We start from the raw sequence: 20,730 nt of genomic DNA on the forward strand, positions 1-20,730 counted from the left end.
ATATTTTTGTGATTTATATTGTGTGTTTCCTTGCATGAAAAGCAGAAACATTTTGAAAACATCAATATCTATATTCCTCAAATGTTTTGATATATATGAGAACAAAAGTATGTTTAACAATTAATATCATGCAGCAAAGTCAATGTTTTGACATAATCTACAAGTAAATAATCTATTGTCATATATTTACACACACTTTTTTTTGGTGCTGACTGCTTTTGTCAAACTTTACCATTCCCAGTTACTTTAGGTAGAAAATTATCAATTTTTCCCCTTCCATTTATGGAAAATATAGGTCTATCAATCACTTCAAACCAGAATTTGGTCCGAAACTAGCTGCTACTAGTATGCATGTTATTTTTTATATTATATTATATTATTACTTTTATTTATTTGACTAAATTTATTTTCTAGGAAATTAAAGTCACAGTTTGTTTTTCCTTTTTGGTCTTAAACTGTATTTATACCCCGAATTTTAGTAACTGGTTTGGAAAAATTGTAAACCTCCATTTACAGAAAAATGAATAGAAAATAAACAGCTCAAATTATATATAATTTTTAGTTATGTATAATTACATCTTTTACATCATTTAATAGTTGCAGACCCTATTCATGGAACATGCCTTATACTCACAGATTTATTTTGCTCCGCCCTCTTTCTGACACTTTCTTGATGCTAATTGTACATTACGTGTCTCTATCGTGTTTTCGTATACAAACTTTAATTTCTTTGCCAGACTTGCCCTTTTACACACACGTAAAAGCCCTTGTGTGCAGCAACCGGTCCGTCCATACATGACAAGCTCTTGGCGGTCAGAGTGGAAACCTACTCAACCTCAGGTCGAGACTTTAATAAAGCTAATTAGCGGGGCCTAAACGTCACCTTCAAATATTATCCTCAATAAACCAGAACAGTCCTCTTTCACCCAGTGCCAGTCTAAAGAGACCTCTGAGGCCAGACACTTTGCTGTATTTTTAACCAGCATGACACAGTAAGGATTTACTTTATTTAGTTTTATTTTTGTGCCTGCTTGTTATATAAACATATTCTGGATAGATTCAAGCTATCTTTGAATGTCTTCTGCATGTGTGTACAGACCGAGTCTGAATGCAGATGTAGTCATGGTGTAAACGACTCGCCTTGTAAAGCCTGCACTGTTTTAGTTTTTTTTTTGCAGCAGCAGCAGGAAGACACCTGTGTCCTTTTAGAGGACTTTTATGAAAGAAACATTACGGCTGACTCCTTTAATTGTCAGGGGGAAGTGAATTGATTTACTTTTCATTAGATGAGGCCCTTGACCCGGCACTTTAGACGGCCGTAATGTCACTAATTATTTTGATGACTTCAGCATGATTGTGTTTCCATGTACACACACACACACACACACTCACACACACACACACACACACACACACACACACTGTAATGAGGTCGTATCCTGTTGTGATGTAATGGGGGACCTTACACAGAGCCTCCAGGTGTGAGTTGGGTGTCTTAGACCTCAAAACAACACACAGACACACATGTACCGGTGACAGTGTCTAGGCCATGCTTGACCGCTGATAGCTTGTCTCTACTCAACCATGGAGAGTTGAAGTCAGGGCAGCATCTAGGCTTCTTGTCCATTCACAGCACAGACCCATGTAAAACCCAAAGTTTGTGAAAAGATACAGTGGAGAATACCAGTTTACAGTTTAAACTGGTTTGAGAATTTGAGATGTAAGGCCTATTTACACCAAATCCAATGTGGTTAAATGATAAATTATCAAATATTTGCAAACAGTTTTTCACAGACAATACTGTTTAATATTTAATTTAATGTAATATTATTTTTCATTATTATTGTTACTACTACTACTGCTGGTATTGATTTAATATTATTTCTATATTATTTTAAAATCCAGATATTGTTATTGTTTCCCCCTGAAACTCAACCTTTGGTCCGTACAGGCTCAGTCAGTTGCGGTTGAGGCTCAGGTAAATGCAGGACTATCGGAGCGCATTGCCACACTCGAGCAGGAGGTGGCGCGTTACAAGGAGGATGCTGGGAAGGCACAGACCGAGGTGGACCGGCTCCTGGAAATCCTCAGAGAGATGGAGAATGAGAAGAATGACAAGGATCACAAGATCAACGAGCTAGAAAGGTAGGCACACACACACACACATACACACACAAGTTTATAAGACAACATAGACTTCTGTTGATTTTATGTACAGTTGCTACCATGTGTCCCAAACCCTTTATAATACGAACGTGGTTTATTTAATTTATAAACATACTGAAGATGTCCCCAGATGTCTGCAAAAGAAGATTTTGTCAGATTTTTTGGGGGGGGGATGAAACCCCAATTGTTGAATTCTCTACTTGTCACCCTCTTACTCCATTTGTGTCAGTTTTACCAGGTTGTTTGTTATGCATGTGATCTTTCAGTTGCATGTTCAGTTTAGTGTGTTTAGCCCAATATTTTACTATTCATTCTTTCATTTTTGCCACTTTAGTTTATTTTCCGTTTTCCATTCTCCATCTGCCAATGAAGCCTTTTTTTTCTCGTATTGCCACCACAGGCTTTTGCGATAGCATGCCAAAATAAAAGTAAAGCAAGCCTTTCTACAGTATTGGTAATACCAATTGTGTGCACCAATTGTGCAATTTTCTCTTGTATTGGGTACAGCCACCATTTGGGCATTGTGAAAACCCTAGTATACATGTGTATATTGCCACTGACAGATAGGCGACCACACCAATCCAAAATTGTGCACTTGATGTTGATTTGTGCTCTTGTTGCCTTGGTTTGTGTCCTTGAAGTCCATAGGGCATCCCATTTGTCATTGTATAGTTCAATTGGGTGCACATAAGTAGCCAGTGTTGCCCCATCAACTTGCCTTTTACTTTTGGAGAACCGCCAAGACCGAAAGATCTGTATGGCACAAGGATGAAGATGAGGGTGTCAATGTTGTTCCTTGTCTTCCTCACGTTTCAGTTTGTGTTCTCTGTTAGCTTTCCTTCTCACCCACTCAGTCATCTCTTATCCTTCGTTTATTTAGGCGTCAGACCAGGAATGAGTTGCAGGAGATTTGGAGAGCAACTTCAGCAATAGCATTATGGGATGTTGGCATTGTCATTAAGCATGTCTAGTAGATCCATGGCAGTCATAGACTTTAGATTTAGTTCTAATCCCCAACACGTTGCTCTGATCCCAAAGTATATTCTGTGTCCGTAGACATGGAGAATAAAGTGATTAAGCTACAAAGAGCTCCATAAATGAACACTTTATGAATTGCACATCTTCAACTGCAGGTCTGCTCCTCCCGGAGCGTTTTTCTAGACATTTTGCACTGTAAACATCTGTGTTTTCGGCCTGTTTAATTGGACTAATTAATGAGAGGCAAATATAGACCTTTTCACATCTTCACAGCTCTTTTAAATAAATAAAGATAATGAATAATTGAAGTCGAGCTGGAGTGTAAACAGACAAGAATGTGAGGGAGAGTGTGGCCCTGCGGTAAAGAGTCGTGGAGGTCACAGATGTGGATTTTGGTCATTGACAGTTGTGTACTTCTCCCTTTCACCCTCCACCAGGCCTTTCAAAGCTGTTGTCCGAGACCGTTCCCAAGCACCAGCGTCTACAAAAAGCCCTGCTTTAGCCTGACAGGGACATTTATTTGCACTGAGGCTCTCGCTGTTGAATACTAGAAGTGTTTTTGGTGGATTTCTGTTGTTTCATAAATATTAATCTGACTTGCGTTGAATGTCTCACGCTTTACAGATCTGCGTTAGGAGAGGATTAGACTAAAACAAACTCCATATGCTTGGCTCGATGCATCATTCATGTCAACCGAGAGAAGATTTCTGAAATAAACACCAGCCGCAGTTGCTAACCGTGGCGCTCCCAGCTAATTACCGCTCAGAGTCAGGTTATGCTCTCGAAACACACCGGGGAGTTCGGTTCTCAAAAACCTCCCATTGTTCTTTCTGTGTCTTTAGTTTTCCGGCACTCTGGAGTTTGACTCTTGATGTGGTTTTGACGGAGAGTTATTCAGACAGATCCTCTTCTGTTAGCGCTTGCGTCTTTAATCAAGACGCGAATGGCAGGTAGAAGCGGTGCGTTCTGTTCAGAGTGAGTCAGGATTACCTTTCTCACTCAGAGATGGAGAAGCCAAAGCTCCTCTTGTTGCAGATCAGTGGTGCGGAGGCAGGTCTTGTTCGAAAATGCCTTCAAAGTCACCGAAAAATGGCAGAGGTTGAATTGGGGCATTGGGGTATTTATTTCATAAATTCGGCAGCAGTAAATTTGCCAGTAATTATGGAGGATTGTAAGGCTCACTGTTCTCAAGAGGCAGCTAAAATGGGAGGGTGAGTCTGAAGAGACGTGTAACAAAGAAATAGAGGGAGCACAACAGAAGCACTATTTGTGAGGATAGCAAAGCTGATTCTCATGTTTTTTTAAATGTGTTTTTTTTGTTTATATGTGTTTAATAAGCTCCGTTTGTCACATCGTTTGGGGGCTTTTCTCTGGGAATTTTGATAGCAGGTTAATTGTGAATTATTAGATTATTTTGCATAATCAATTTTAAATCTATTCACATCCTTACTAAAGATGCATCTGGCTTTTATTGACTTTATATGGCATTTATATGTTTTCTTTAAACTGAGTAGCGTGTGAGATTGCATGTCACATTGTCAGGTGCTTTTTTTAAAATGTTTTTTTTTTCCCCTGTTCAGTATGTGTGTATCAGAAGTCTACATGTGAAGGATCATGTACTTTTAACTCTTTTGTCTTGCCCAGCTTTCCAAGTTAACCCAGCTCACTGTGTGTGTATTTCACCTCTATTTCTCTCTTTCTTCCTCTTCGTTTCTTTTCACTGGAATGCTGTCTACATCCCAGTCTGGCTTCAAGGTCAGTATGCCTACTTTCCTTGCTTGCACTTCTTTTGTACTGCAAATCAACTTCTTTACGTTGTAACACACAAACTTTGTGCTGCTTTAACAGGGCCCACTCTGTAAATAATTTTAAGGATGGTTCGAAGGTTCTGGGACTTGTGTTATTGAGGGGCCGTTGGGGGGGGAAACTATATCCGCTAGATGGGGGTAAAATAATTCAGTGGTTGATTGTGGTGTGGTGGTGCCCTTGGGCGATGCACTTAACCCCAATTTGCTCTTGTTGCCTCCATCACTCCCCTTGGACTTGCTTCTAAGGTTTCTGTGGAAAAAATTGAAATTGCTCTGACCTGAATTGATTAAAGGTTCAAAAGAAGGAATGAGGAAACCTGGGAAGGTCAAGCAGGCACTACAAACAGAAGAGCTTGTCTTATTAATGCATGCCAGCTTACCTGTGAGGTCTGCTGAGATGGAGTTCAGAAGAAGAAAAGAACGACTCGCCAGAGCTTCTGCTGATAGAAAGGATGTGGGAAAAGAACGAGGGAGAGTCCTTGCAGAACTTCTAATTGGAGCGTAAAGAATCTCCATCAGTCATTTTCTCCCGCGTGGTGTTGAAAAACTTGCCTCTTCTGCCAGCGCGCTGTCAATACGGACCCGTCCCTCTACAGCTGGGATCTCTGCGTTCGGCTTGTTTATCGTGGTTATTATTTGCATCTCTTTTTAGTTTGGTCTGGAACAGAGACTTGTCAAACTGTTTTATTTTTTTCCGCTCTTGTTACTCCACTAGAAAACAAGCTGAATGTTAGGGAGTGCTTGACAGAACTGTCATCTCTCTCTCTCTCTCTCTCTCTCTCTCTCTCTCTCTCTCTCTCTCTCTCTCTCTCTCTCTCTCTCTCTTCCCCCCAGCCCTTCTTCTCCTCTTTGTTTTTTGGCTTTTTTTAATTTATTCTCTGGATCTCCGGAACTCAACAAACATAGCCGATTTGATATCTCCCCCAGATGAAGGGGTTCAGCGTAATGAAAAGGAATCCGTGTCACTCTGAAATGAATTTTCCCCAGTGTTACGCATTTGCTGCTGAGCTCCAGGGCCGCTTGATTTAGTCTACAAATGCTTGACAATAAATGTGATGTGCGTCGTTCCCTGAAGTCTTTTTCTTTTTTTCTGTCCTTTTCTTCTCATTCTGTTTTTTTCTGTGTTTTTTGTTGTTGTGGTTTCTCTTGTTTTTGATTTCTCACTCTTTTTTGGGCTATTTTCTTTTCATTCTCTTGTTTACATTCTCTTTCTTCTCTTCTTTTGTCTTTATACCTGTATTCCTATTTTTCTTGTTGTTTCTCATTCTCTCTTCCTCAATCTGTCTCTGTCTGGCAGTCCCTGACTTGTCTTTTGTTTAATTCTTTTAAGTAAAAAATGGCTGTGTGTGTGTGTGTGTGTGTGTGTGTGTGTGTGTGTGTGTGTGTGTGTGTGTGTGTGTGTGTGTGTGTGTATATACATATACATGCATACATACATACACACACACACACGCACACACGCACACACGCACACACACACACACACACACACACACACACACACACACACACACACACACACACACACACACACATACATATATACATACATACATACAGTATATACATACATACATGCATACGTTTCAAATTATTAGACTTTTATTGACATAAATGATTTGTTTACAATTTTTTTTTTCTTCAAGTAATTGAATAATTTTTGCCTAATTGTTTTGCTCACAATATTAAATTAAGTTTTTTAGCATTATTGTTTTGTCCATGAAATAAATAGTGTTTTTGGTATAATTTATTTGTTCCTATTATTATTTTATTTGTAATTTTTTAAAATTTTTTTAGACCATTTTAATAAAATTTTCTTTAATGGCCGCAAATTTAATTTTGTCAACTTATATATGTAATATATAGTATCTGTCTATGTAATGTATAGTATTTTGTCATTCCTCCCTCTGTTTTTCCTCTCTGTTCCACCTCTGCTCTGTTTGTGTAATTTAAGTCACCGTTACTCATTCTGGAGAAGGTAGAAGGCTGTATTTCTGGGTTGTGTCTCATTATTGCGGGAGGCTGTTCTGCTGCGCTGGTCTGTTGGTGTCAGTTCCTCCGGCAGGTGAAGGCCACAGTCCCGCACTGACTGGGAGGTCTGCTTCTCTGGGCCTGTCGACGAGTGCATATGATCCGGCCGGCTCGAGGAACACCTCCGCCTGTCTGTTGTCTCTGTGTGCTTTCCAGTTAGCTTTGGCTGGCCTGGCCTCAGGGCCGACCGCATGATTAACTAGATTAGTCGAGGGCCGGAGGGAATCGTCCGCTCCGCACAGGGTGATACGTAAGAGACGCAGGGACACCCCATCGTGCACCTGGCCGCAAAACGTTCTCACAAGCCAAAGTCTATTAGGCTCGAAAAGTTAGCGCTCGCCACAGACAGAACTGTGAAAATGAGTCCCGCTATCACGCAGTGGCTCTTGCCAGCTCTCCTCCACCTGCTGCTAGAGAAATGGCCACAGCCTGCGAAGAACCCACATTTCCTGCCTTTTATTAGTCCTGAGCTCACGAACATATCCTGAACGCCAGGAAGGAGATTTCCGGCCAATATAAAGACACAATTGACATTAAAGGATGGCTTCGAGAGGGATGAGGGATGGAGTAAACACACGCACTCAAACAGTCTTTGATGGCGTTCCACTCCGTTCTCTGCTGGTCAAACAGGTCGTGGTTGTGATAAACAGAAAGATTTTTGTCCTCACTCAACCTTTCTGCTGTTTATCCCATCCTGGACTGTTAGTGTGGGCACACTTATGTGCAATTCTGTCAGCGCAATTGAAAAGAAAAAGAAAAATGACATCAAAAAGTGGGCCCAAAAGGCTTGGATGAAAACGCGGCGCGGTAACCATCTCCAGCCTTCTGTGTTGCGCAGCCCGCTCATAAACGCTCGCTGGCTCCGTAACATAAGACGCCTTTCTGTTTTCTACCCAGAATTCCTCATAACGGCGTGATGGATTTATTTCTTCAACACTGATTTCCGTGCGCATTCATCTCAAAATCGCACCCAATTTTACCATTGGGTCTTGTTTTATGTTATTAAGTGTCAGGTGCGATTGAACTTTGGAATAACGTTTGCTTTAATGCCCGCCGGGCCTCATTTCTCCACTTAAGTGACCACAGAACGTAATTGTTTAGAAATGTAGGTTCATATTATTTTGAGAAAGGAAATGTTGAAAGAGCGAACTTTTTATAAGTAGTCATTTTAAGCTTTTGCGCTTGAGGTCTGGGTTGCTTTTTGTTTTTCTAGCTTGACCTTGCAGCGGTGGTCATTCAACAACATTTGTTTTTGCCTCGTCATGGCTTTGGGATGTCAGAGTGTACATGTCCGTCCCTGGGGCCTTAATCTGGCTGGGTGAAAATGACTTTTTTTATGTCGTTTTTTTGAGGGGTCTTTATACTGGATGCAAGTTTCAAAGGCTTCATTATGCAGAAGTTTAGAACATCTTTATAGCTAAAAGTTAACAAACTTTCTGATGTTTGCTCACACACTCAAGCAGATATCATGAGAATTTCAAAGTGCTTTCAAGCCTGTGAACATTGCCTGAAGCTGTTTTCTATATGAATTATTAATTTAAAGATCTAGATGAATTACTATTTTTGATAAAATTTCAGGGTTTGAGTTCTTTGAAGATAAGATTCATTAAAAAGCGTTAGGTTAGACTGGAGTGTTGAACTTTCTCCAAAGCGCAATCCATTTTCACCTGTGTCCAAGTCTGCGTGTTTTTTTTGTTTTTTTTTAGGTTTATATGTTATGTTTTGATGTATAATTAGTGTGTTTTTCCTCTAGACAACCTCAAAATTGTGCTGAAAGATTATTTTCTTTCTCTCCCTCAGTACAGTGCCCTGTCATAGACCTGTTTACCTGTGTTTCATTTTTTCCACTCATTTTAATGTTGCTTCTCTCGTTGCCTGAAGCCACACTAGTACTCAAATGTAGTACAGTTTTCCTAGTATTGATAATATGTCCGCTAATGCAACATAAAGCTCAGTACAGAGAGGAGGAAGATGACAGGGGGTTACGCATGTGATCCAGAGTTTTATTTAGAGGAAAGGAAAATGTTGGCATTGGGAAAATTGACAAAGAAGGCCCTGTAAATGGGGTCTCTGCCCTTGCACACGTGCGTAGTTGAGTTCAGTACACAGAGATGTTTCCATTTAGGTTTGTGTGTTAGCAAGAAAGTGAGACATTCTCTTCAAAAGTCTCTTGTATTTATTCCTGTTTTTTACACAACCGTTCAAAAGTTGGTGTCTGTAAGATTTGTTTTTGACAAATGTGTTTGACTGAAGTCTCTTGTGCGCACGAAGGCTGCATTTATTTGATCAAAAAACTGTAAAAACAGTCTTTTTGCGAAATGTTATTGCAACTTAAAATATTTGTTTTCTGTTTTAATATATTTTAAGTGTAATTTATACCTGTGATGGCAAAGCTGAATTTTCAGTATCATTACTCCAGTCCTAAGTGTCACATGATCCTTCAAAAGACATTCTAATATGCTGATTTGTTCAAAGTTCAAAATGACAGCATTTGAAGTAGAAATCTTTAAAACATTATAAATATATTTACCGTCACCAATCAGATGAATGCATTCTTAGAAAAAAAAATAAAACCCTTTTATTTCAGAATTTTCAGATATTTCAAATAATGTGTATTCAAATGAATACAGATATTAAAATTCTTATTCAGATTTTTAGAAATTCGAATATTGGTTTAATCTGATTATAATGGTTAGGTTAAAGCATTTACATGACACTTCCATAATCAGAATTGAAGAGTCATGTATGTTTGTGTGGTTCAATGTTTCACTGTTGGACATAAAGCAGAGCTAAATTTTGGGTCTGTTTAAGGAATCTTTGGAATGGATATTTGATTTAATCTGACAGGATGGGCTAGATTAGAGTGTCACCATCACTTATATCTGAAGTGGAGCTCACTGGAAATATTGGCATGCGTGCTCGTAATATCAACCCCACAAAGCCTTCCTTTCAGCAAGGTTTAAGAATCGTTTTTTGTTATATTCCTGCGCCATCATGTTTTTATCAGAGCATATCAAAAATACCAGAACGACTGGCGAATTACATCTGAATTAGATGTCATCATTTCACTTTATTGTTGCAGAAGTGTTTCCCTCATGAACTCTGTGAAATGGGGTTACCTATCCCATCACATCAGAGCTCAAATGGAGACATATAAACATATAATCAAAACCCTGAATAAAGGGCTGGCCTGCAATGCATAAAAACAGTCAGCTGCTTATTGCAAGTGTAGCGGAGCCAAGCAGATGGCTTGGCCTCTTCTGGAAACACCAAATAGGAACATTCCAGTATATTTATGACCTGTTACACAAACTCCCTTGAGCACACACACAAAGTCTTTCTTTTGCTTTGTTATATGGTCATGTTGTCTTCGAGATGGTCTTTTGACAGCACAGCACATCTTGCCTGGTGTTTCCAGACTCTAGGCACTTTTATTAGATTTTTTTAATAGCCATCAAATTAGCAGTGTTGGGGAAGCTACTTTGGAGCTGCGACTTTGCAGAGATCCTCATAAAATAGTTCAACTACAGTCAAGCTACACTGGGTCCTAGTAGTACTAGTTAACTATAAGTCGCAAACTAAATAATATTTCTGAAAGTATAATTGTCAGATGGTACCATTTAATTCTGCAATTACACCATTTATCTGGCACAAAACACCAGAGCTAACTAATAAAACTGCAAAACGTGTTTATATAACTGAGCAGAAAACATTGTTTAAATAAATATTTCGGGGTTTAAATGACATGGTGAATCATTTAAATGAATCAATGAATTGTTTGTTTAAATCAGGGAATTGTTTAAATAAATCAGGGAATCGTTTATTTAATCAGTGAATCGTTTATTTACATGAACCATGTGAATGAACTGATTCACTACAATAAATCCGATTTCCCAATGCAACATTTGTGAGAGAGGACAGAGTTCACTCTGCTGTGGGTGCAGTGATAAAAATGTGATGAAAAATGCATTTGGTGTTGCTGTTTGTCATGCTACACCAATGCTTATTGGGAAAGCTACATAGTTTTGAAAGCAGCTGTTGTGCTGTAATGAATGTGTAGTCAAGTTAGAAGCATACTGCTTTTAGTCATTTACTCCCTAACAGTGCAAGCACCTATTGTGTTCTGTGTGTTTCGAGCCTCAAATCTGTTTGCGCCTGTAGCAAATTATGATTATAAAAAATATTGCATAGAGCAGTGGATGTAATAGTAGTAGACTTTCCCTCTTCATCGCCTACGCTCTTGTCAACACTTCTTCTGATCCTGCATGGCTACACGCTACGGCCTCACATCCCAGTAACACGCATTCATGTACAGTCAAGAGAGGAAAGAAAACCTTGGGAACCTTCTAAAAAGATAGAAACACACTCACACCAGTCGTTCCTTTACTAGTATTATGTCACCTGGCTAACTCTAATCCCAAACTTTGTTTGGCAACTGTTCGCTGATGACTAGAGTTGTGCTAGTTTCTGCAACAGGAGCCAGAAGACTGTGGCTTTCCTCTGGTACTTCAACACAGAGACTCCACTGTGCTCAGGACAGCTCATCCAGAAGAACGATCAGGTTCTAGTGCCGCAGCGGCTTGGCCCGATTTCTCCAAGCCTTGTTCGGCGTCACCTTGCTTCAGTGAACATGCTCTTTACGCTGCTTTTTACTCCTGAGTACCAGCCGAATTGGGATGCAGGCGTTGTGCGGAGCACCTTGGTTCTGCTTTCCTGGCACATGTAGACATGGCTTGTCATATCCCATAAGCCCCCATAATAACTCTTCAATTACCTTCCCGTATTGTGTGTCTTGGGCAATGCTCTTTGGTGTCAAGGGGGGCCGAGGGAGGTCTTTCCACAACGCTGTGTTATTACTCATTTAAAGGCATTGGTGTTGGCATAGTCAGTGGTACATCTGTTCTGCAAGGCATAGGCTTAATTTTTTTTAAATTTTTTTTATCAAGTCAAGATGGTGAACAGTAACCGAACCTGGCCACCACACTGCCAGTGCACAATACTCCGATGCCGGCCACGTAAACAGGAAAACTCTGGCACTTGTTGGGACCGAATGACCCCAGGATTTAGGCCTGTTTGATACGACACTTCTCAGAAATAAAAACTGCTTGAATGCTTTTTTAATTTAAATATTCATTTGTTTTTGGTAGTGCTTTGTGTTCCTGCGGGTTTCCATGCCACAACAAATGGAGGAGGTTGAAGGATAATGAGAAAAATCCCAGAGCATAAACACAAACATACTGCCGTTTTCATTTGCAGCACAGCTTGATCTGTGGAGATCAGTTCTGCTCCCTTTTGTTGTCATTTCTGATAAGCTAGCTTATGGCTCCTCTATTGACCCTTCTGTTTGTACTTGACTGCTTGTATGTGTGCAAAAGAAGAAGAAAAAAAAAACTCTTTGAAGAAGAGATTTTTGATTCTAATTGTAGCATTTAATATTTAGTTTTTTTATTGTATTACTTGATTCTATTCTATTTTATTCTGAATGGAATCATGCATATTATATTCCACAGTAATCTTCATTGTATACTCCATACTATTAAAAAATTTAAATGAAAAACATTGTGCATTATTATTATTTAAAATGTATTTTTACCCATTCCTAATTAATACACAAAGCTTGTTATTATATATTAAAATACTTCTTTTTTTTTTACATCGAAATCACATTAAATATAGGTATTTGATCTGATTTCATCAAGCATACGATAGTACTTCATTCAATTTTTTTATTTTATTTTCAGAATGGAATAATATACTTTAGAGTGATGTTCATTGTATACTTCATACTATTTATTAAAACTTTGTATTATTTCATAATGTGCTTATTTTACATCCTGCATAATTTTTTGCAGCTTTAGTTGATATTCTGAACATACGGTTTCCTGTATCCACCTCTATGTACATCTGTGCATGTCTGACAGAAACCTGTTGTTTTGTCACTGCAGGCATATGAAAGACCAAAGCAAGAAGGTTGCCAATCTGAAGCACAAAGAGCAGGTGGAGAAGAGCAAGAACGCCCAGTTGATGGAAGAGGCTCGTAAGCGAGAGGATAACATCAGTGAGAGTTCTCAACAGGTCCAGGTAAAGTACACGTGACATTTATGTTTTTCACAGTTATTTGATTGGCTGAGCGAGTTTTGATATTTAACCCTACGGCACTGAGATGTTTCAGTGTTTAAATCGCTGCGTTGTCTGTTTGTGGCGTTCAACACCAGACCTCATGCTTGTGTGATGTTGCCTAATTGAAATGCCGGATGAATCCCTGTTCCCTGTAATGGATTTCAGAAGGTTTTACACACATAACCATTGAAATCTGACGAGAGCAGTGGCTGTTATAGTCTTAACATTGAAACTTAACCCATAATGAGGCCAATCAACCCTTTAAGAGGGTCAAAAACCATGAGTTATTCACAATAGCTCAAACCTTTATGCAGTGTTTAAAGGTTTTCCTTTTGTGCTGCCTAGAAATGTGTCTCTTCAGAGTGATCTGTCTTCTGATTATATAAGTTTGGATGTCAGCTCCAGTTCCTCATTTGAGAATTGCTAGGATTCTTCTCAGGTAAAGAGCGATCTCATGTTTCCCTCATCCAGACCGCATTCACGCACATCCTGACCTTGTGTCCTCCTCTCATTGTGAGCTTTGGATTTTGGAAAAAGAGAAGAGGAGAGAATAATTGAACGATGAAATAGGACACAGTTGTTCAGTGCGACCGCAGGAACTATTTTTGAATTTATGGCTTTGTGATTGTGAAGAAGCGCCAGCGTCGGCATCCAGGTATCGGGGTGTTTAGTTTAGATTTGCGAATACAAGCTACCTCATCTTGGCTGATGTAACTTTCACCATATTAACTATTTTAGCCCCAATTTGACAGGATTGGTGGTCTGTGGTGGTCGTTCCCGCTCTTCTGGAGTGAGTTTCTGGATAGAAAGCCAGAATCAGCAGTTAATGTCTGTGAGAATCTCAGTGCAAAAAGTCCCAGTTTTTACGGAGGGGCTGTTTTTATGGAAGGGCTGTTTTTCCTCTTTGCCGTAGACCTCTGGACAACAATGCCACAGCGGCCCTCCCTTTGTTGTGGTTTTCTGTGTTTTTCCTGGCTGTTGGTTTGTTCTTTCGATCATTCTCCGTTTTCACATTTTCCTTGTTCTGTGTCATGTGTTCTTTGTTTTCGTTCGAGTTCATATGCTATATTTCTGACAGCAGGATTGATGTGCTATTGGACTTCGACCTGTGGTACCCGGCGACTGGAGCGTCAGTGTGTTCGTGCGCACGAGTACGTGTTGCGGTCTAAGAGAGCTCATTTATGACTTCAGGGCCCCAGCTTCCTCCGTGGGGTCACGTTGCCGCAAGCCCACATTGTGGCTTACGCTCCCCCGTTCGAAGCACCCTGATGCGGCTGCATCACGGGCCTTGTCTGGAAGCAGCGACAGCTGCTTCCTTCAGCCAAGACCATCAACCGCCACCTTCCCCCACAGGCACGTCACGATACGGCTTTGAGGCCCTGAGATTCTAGATCAGACGAACCCTGAGCTGATGTGCACACGCTATTGGACGCATCAGGCGTGTTTGGAAGGGAAACCGATTGTTGTTGATGTTTCAGTATGGTTACAGTGGTCCTGCTCCAATCAGTTGGTCAGGGTGAGCTGAGAAAGAGGTTAGCCCAGGACAGCAGAACAATCCTCTCTCTCCTCGCAGCACTGACCCGGCACTAAAAATGGCTTTTTCTATCAATTAAGAAGGTTTCCATTGGAGCCCTGAGGTGGGATGTGGGGTGGTCAGTCGTGGTTGAGCACCAGAGCTGCACAAACATATTCAGAATAGCAACTATTGACTTTGGAGAAGGTTAGATGGTCAGAAGAAAGGTCTTTCGCTTCTTTTTTCGAGTTTCCTGCTGGTGGCTTGGTGCTGCTTCCACATGATTTGATCCAATCAGTCCTCTAATTAGTGGTGCTTTCTTAGGCAAGGATCACTGTAACTATTCTAGCAAACCCCTAGTCCTTAATATTAAACTTTGGTGTTTAATGCATGCTCTTTAAATGAATCAGACTTAAAATCGTACAGCTTGAGGATGTGAGCTATTACTTTTGTAAGCGATTAGACTTATGGCTATTCATATTTCATGGCAAGAATTTTACTCCCTTTCAACTAAAATGATAGAATTTGAATTAAAAAAACATTCTAAACTTAGTTTTGAATTGCTAACTGATAACTAACCCTAACCCTGGGCCTGTAAACAAACAACCAAAAACTCCAGTCAGAACTCCCTAGCAATCAGATGGCAACATGTCTTTTTGATGGGCAAGTATCAAAATGTAAATGTCTAGTTAATTAAGTTTAGCTGTTAGTTTCCATAAGGCGATCAAATGAAATGCAGATGCATGTGGAGAGAACTGCAATGCAGAAAGAGGGTCTTTGATCAACACCCCTCAAGAGCGTGACTTTAACCTCTTCTGAATCATCCCTATCCTTTTTCATTTATCTCTCTTGTCTGATAAAACAGGAGATGGGTTTTAATAGGCCTCCACATCTCTTTAGTGTTTTCGAGACATTTTCCGCCGGATAAAGAGTTCCCAGACGTGCAATATGTACTGGATCATCAAGCGTACCTCTCCCGCCGATCAAATATCATCAGCCTGAAGAAATCAAGACTTTCGCTGGGAAACGGAGAGAAGCAGGATGGAGAAAGACAGCGGGGGAGAAAAGATGACATTATAATGAAGCCCAGTAAATACCTGTTTTACTGCGTGGTTGAGTCTGTTCCCTTTTACTGCATAGTCTCACTGTGAGTGCAGCGCCAAATGCTCTGACTCCCAGCATGCCCTGTGACCAGAAGGCCCCACTGTAGCCCGATCTCCACCTTGACCGGCCTTCTTTGAAGGTAAAAAGGCAGAATAAATTAAAGAGAAATTTGGGAAGAAAATAGACAGGTCAAAGAAAGGAAAGGTACATTCAGTCAACATGCTGCAATTCAGAAAGGGTGAACATATTCCACAACATACTTTGTGCAATCATCAAAGCAAGCTCAGAAAAGGGTTTCCCCCACAGGTGCAGTGTGTGTACTAATCCAGAGAAGCCATTATACTGACGCCGGAGCGCCACACATTACGAATGGCGATAGTAAGCCATAAGTCTTCTGTTTATAAGTCTCCCAGCCCCTTTTATGTTTGGCACATTGTGCTCTCATGTGGTTGTAAACATCAGCACTCGAATGCAGAGAGCTTAGAGTGACACCTTTAGTGTGCAATTGTGGAACAGTATTTTATAACATTTGGTGAGTTAGGGATCATGCTGTTAAGTTTTCTTACAAGCACCAGTGGTCTTTTGTTTTTGCACACTTATGAAAGCCTGAGTATATCTGTAATGTAGGTTTGATTTTATAAAACTATCATAGCGGACAATACTGACATGTCTGACAGTAAAAGAATCCAGAAAAACCTGTCAACCTCAGTATTAACACGTCGTCCTCACCTATCCTTAACAAACACATTTATATAAAGATTTATGTGCCAGGGTACAGATCTGCAATCATGCAGCTTCTCATTAGTCTTTCTCTTTGTGTTCACATTTGCTGGTGACTGAAAAGATCTGACAGGTGATGGCAACACACTGGAGTTAATAAAGCCAAAGTGCTGCAGGCGAATCACAGGTTTATGGTCCTTTTTAAACACACAGATATAAAAGAGTCAAACAGGAGCCTTTTATGACTCGTTGGCCTGCCGACGCTGCTTTTATTGAGGGGGAACATATTACTGTCCCTGGGGGGGAGGCCTTTTTTCATCCTAAATGTCATTTTCTCAACCTGCCATAACAGACTGGTCACAGTGCAGCATCTAGGATCCATTAGAAAGCTATAGTTGGCACAGGACAGTCTTAGCAAATGGGATACAGTGAGCAGACCTGGTTTTCTAGTTTTAGCTAATTTTTGTTAGGTGTTTTTGGACATTTTAAAATGTGCTTTAAAAGGCTAAAACCAGCGAAGTATGCAATTTTTTTCAGCAAGGACCTGTTATGTTTCTTACAAATAGCTTGTGCTTGACCTAACGGTGAGTTGTGCGTGTAGAGGAACCATCTTGGGATTAGATGTTACATTACTGTCTCTGGCAAATTAGCATTGGCAGCTTCAGGTTTAGGCCTTTTTTGATTTCTTGAGGTCTCTGTGGAATGTTCTTGAATGTTCCAGTCTGTTTTCCAAAACCTCCAAAGACTGACGAGAGATCAGGCTCTAGCGGTAACACTGAGCAGAGGTGAAACAAAACTGCGGTAAAAATCTGCCCGACAAGGTCGTCATCACTAATGCGGTGGCGAGAGCCATTCTCAACACTCAGAGGGAAACGGAAAGAGAGAGAGGTAAAGCGAGGCTGAGATGGAGAAATGGAAATGGCGCAGGAAGAAAAGCAAGAGGCGCAGTGTACTTCACACATGAAAGCCTTGATTCTGCCACTCATCACCTCTCGAGCGCGAACAGGTCATGAGGGAGCTAACAGACGCCAGTCGTGAGACTGACACTCCAAAGCGCTGTCAGAGAGGAACTCTGGTAAACGCAGACTGGAGAACAGCAACTTTATTGAGCTGTGAGATTCAAGAGCACCTTGTTTGGTTGTAGGGAAGCAATGGGCTGCAACAGTTCGATTTATCTTTTGCATGTTAGAGATGGTGTGTTAGCATGACTGCCCTAACAGTCGAAAGGAAGGAAATGCCATTTTCTCTGTGGGCTTTCCAAAACTTTTTTTGTCCTTTGCGTTTTGCTGAGGAGAAGACAACAGCACTGAGTTGCTGGCCTCCACCAGAAAGCGTATGACATAGCAGCCGTTGAATAATGAATGGTAGAAATCTCAGCGCTCAACATTACAGCTATGAGAAAGGAAATCCTGGCCTAAAATTAAAAGATCGTACTGCTTTTATTGGCAAGGACACCATCTGATCGCTTTGCTAAGGAACGTTTATCCACATTAGATGGATGAGACAGAAAAATAGCCTGACTGGAGCTAAACAAACTAAATTTAAAATTTCCCCTTTTTCTTGATGTATTGACATACATTGCAAAAAAAAAAAAAGACTTTGAATGAGTTTTTAATTGGTGTTTTTTGACCTAAAAATAAATTTCTAGTAGCATTGATTGTATCTTGAATATAACTGTCTTTGGTAAAGTACAGTTTTGAGGAGGAAATACTCAGTAATGGTCTTGACTGATGAATGTGCACATGGTTTGTTTTAAAGCATATTAAAAACACCACATAGACATATAAACAACATTTAAAAACTTTAAAACAAGATAAAAGGTCTGCCCAGCAACAGGGAACATTCTCAGAACATTCTGGCAAGGTTTTCTCAGTCATGTACACATTTCTTTCCAGTGATGTTAATAGAACATTTGATCAAAGTTATCTGGTCTTAAATAATGTTCTCAAAGCGTTAGAACAAAAACATTACTTATACATATTTCATGGAATAATTTATTTTTTATTTTTTTATATTCGTCAAGAACAATTCAGATAACATTCAAAAGTAAACTTTTCATAAAAGGTTTTTTAAATGTTTAAAATAACTTGATTTTTATTATTTTTTTTATGTTGAGAGAACATTCCAAAACAAAGTTTTCATAACTTAGCATTAACAAAACGTTCTTAGAAAATATTTTTGTTTGGCTGGGTGTGCAGTAAGACAAAATACACTCATACTAAAGATTAATAAAATTTTTTAAAAAAGCTAAAAATGTCTTATGGACTATCATAAGTCTTGCTTCTTAGCATAAGAAGACTATCATAAGTTGCTTCTTAGATTTTTTTATATTTTAACATGAAAATTAGAAAGAAAGGCTCATTAAAAATAGGCTTTTTTTGCTGTGTATGTTATTGCAACACAAGTTGGCAAATTCTTTGGGGGATTTTACTCTTTAAGGAGTAAGGAGCTGAGCTTGCATGACTAGAAAACAACTGCCCTAGGGTGTTACCCAGATCCAAAATGGCCGCCAAGTGAGCTGACTTGCTTAAAACAAGACTTTTCATTCACAGAGCTGCACCATCTGATACCCATCAGCCCCATATGTAGGCCCTCCACCCCTTCAATCAGCACAGAGCCTTGTTGTTTACACCCATCTTTGTTCTGCTACATCTCAAGTCTTTCTCCTCCTTCTTATGCTAAGTATTTAGCCTCAGGCCGTGTGGGACGTTCTTGCTCTCATTCTTGTGTTTTTTGTTTTTTTGGGTCCACTGTCATGTACATAAACTAGTGTCTTTGAAACTGCCCCAGTGGCTTCCCTGCTGAGGGCAGAATTTCCCCGCAGAGATACTTTGATGATAATGACTTTATGCTTTGAAGAGTCTGTTTTATGACACGTTGTGCCCAGACAACCGTTATCGTTCAATGCAGTGATCACAGGACTGTGAATTAAAGGTCAGCTTCCCACCACCAGAGGCAGAGGGTGGAGAGACCTGAAGGTCTAACACACCTGGCCAATGTTTTTCCTGATGCTCATCTTTTTGTTTTTTTTACTCCTCATAATGGGTGTTTACGCGTTTACTCTGAAGAACAAGCATAGGGTCAGCTGTGCCACTCTTTTCTTAAAGGAATAGTTCACTCAAAAATGAAAATGTAGTCATTACTTACTCACTCTCAAGTTGTTCCAAACCTGTATGAGTTTCTTTCTTCTGTTGAACATAAAAGAATATAATGTTAAAGAACCCGACAGTTGACAGCACCCACCCATTGATTTCCATAGTAGGAAAAGAAAAATACCATAGTAGGAAAACAAAAATACTATTGAAATCAGTGGGTGCCGTCTAGGGCTGAAACGATTCCTCGAGTTACTCGAGTTACTCGATTACAAAAATTCCTCGAGGCAGAGTTTTTGCCTCGTTAAATTCCTATGACGCGCACTATATGCGCAGGGATCTGATTGTTTCATACGGACCGTTGTTCAATGTTCAGGAAGCACACCATAGAGCGTGATACATTTTGAATTTAGTTGGCGCGATGGCGGAGAGTAAGGATAAACGCAACTTTTAAATACATAATACATTTTTTAAAAACAAAATTATAGGCTTAAGTGCAGGGTCCGAAAGTTGGTCGTTTTGTCGCTATGGTTACACACACACACACACACACACACACGGTGGCGGTGCGCTCAAAGTCATCTGTCAGTTGTGCAGTTACCCAAAATCTCCTGAATGAAGTTAAAGGAACACTCCACCGTTTTTTGAAATAGGGCTTATTCACCTTCTTTCCTACATTTAGATAGGTGGGCAAATGCATTTTTGTCTCAGTGCATGCATTGTTTTAGTTTGACAGGGTCGGCGCTAGCTTAGCTTAGCATAATGAATGGAATCCTTTGTTGCCAGCTAGCATGTCCTGAGTAAAAGTGATATAAAAAATTTAAAAACCCCACCTAATTACTTCTTGTGGCCTGCGTATTCACAACAAGTACAAATAGCGATGCAGATTAACACTAGACGATTTCCTATGCAGATATTGACTTGGGACTATATTAGGGGGAAGCACAGGTGAAGCACTGCTACTTGGGCGCAGAGATATCACGCCCAAGTAGCAGTGCTTCGCCTGTGCTTCCCCCTAATATAGTCCTTAATATATAAGTCAAAATCTGCCTAGGAAATCGCCTAGTGTTAATCTGCATCACTATTTGTACTTGTTGTGAATACGCAGGCCACAAGAAGTAATTAGGTGGGGTTTTTTTATTTTTTATATCACTTTTACTCAGGACATGCTAGCTGGCAACAAAGGATTCCATTCATT

The 20,730-nt window shown here is 40.0% G+C and overlaps 1 protein-coding gene across 4 annotated transcripts in view; it reads left to right on the forward strand.

The window, feature by feature from the left end:
- erc1b (ELKS/RAB6-interacting/CAST family member 1b) overlaps positions 1-20,730 on the forward strand; it is a 220,111-nt gene that overhangs the window by 77,907 nt on the left and 121,474 nt on the right. For all 4 annotated transcript variants that reach the window (XM_082167060.1, XM_082167061.1, XM_082167062.1 and 1 more), the window contains 2 exons: positions 1,952-2,145; positions 12,929-13,064. In XM_082167060.1, the coding sequence (XP_082023186.1) occupies positions 1,952-2,145; positions 12,929-13,064 (330 nt within the window). The remainder of the gene's footprint in view (positions 1-1,951; positions 2,146-12,928; positions 13,065-20,730) is intronic.

This window comes from Leuciscus leuciscus (assembly GCF_965113295.1).
Source record: "Leuciscus leuciscus genome assembly, chromosome: 4".
In the NCBI taxonomy this organism is placed as follows: Eukaryota; Metazoa; Chordata; class Actinopteri; order Cypriniformes; family Leuciscidae; genus Leuciscus; species Leuciscus leuciscus.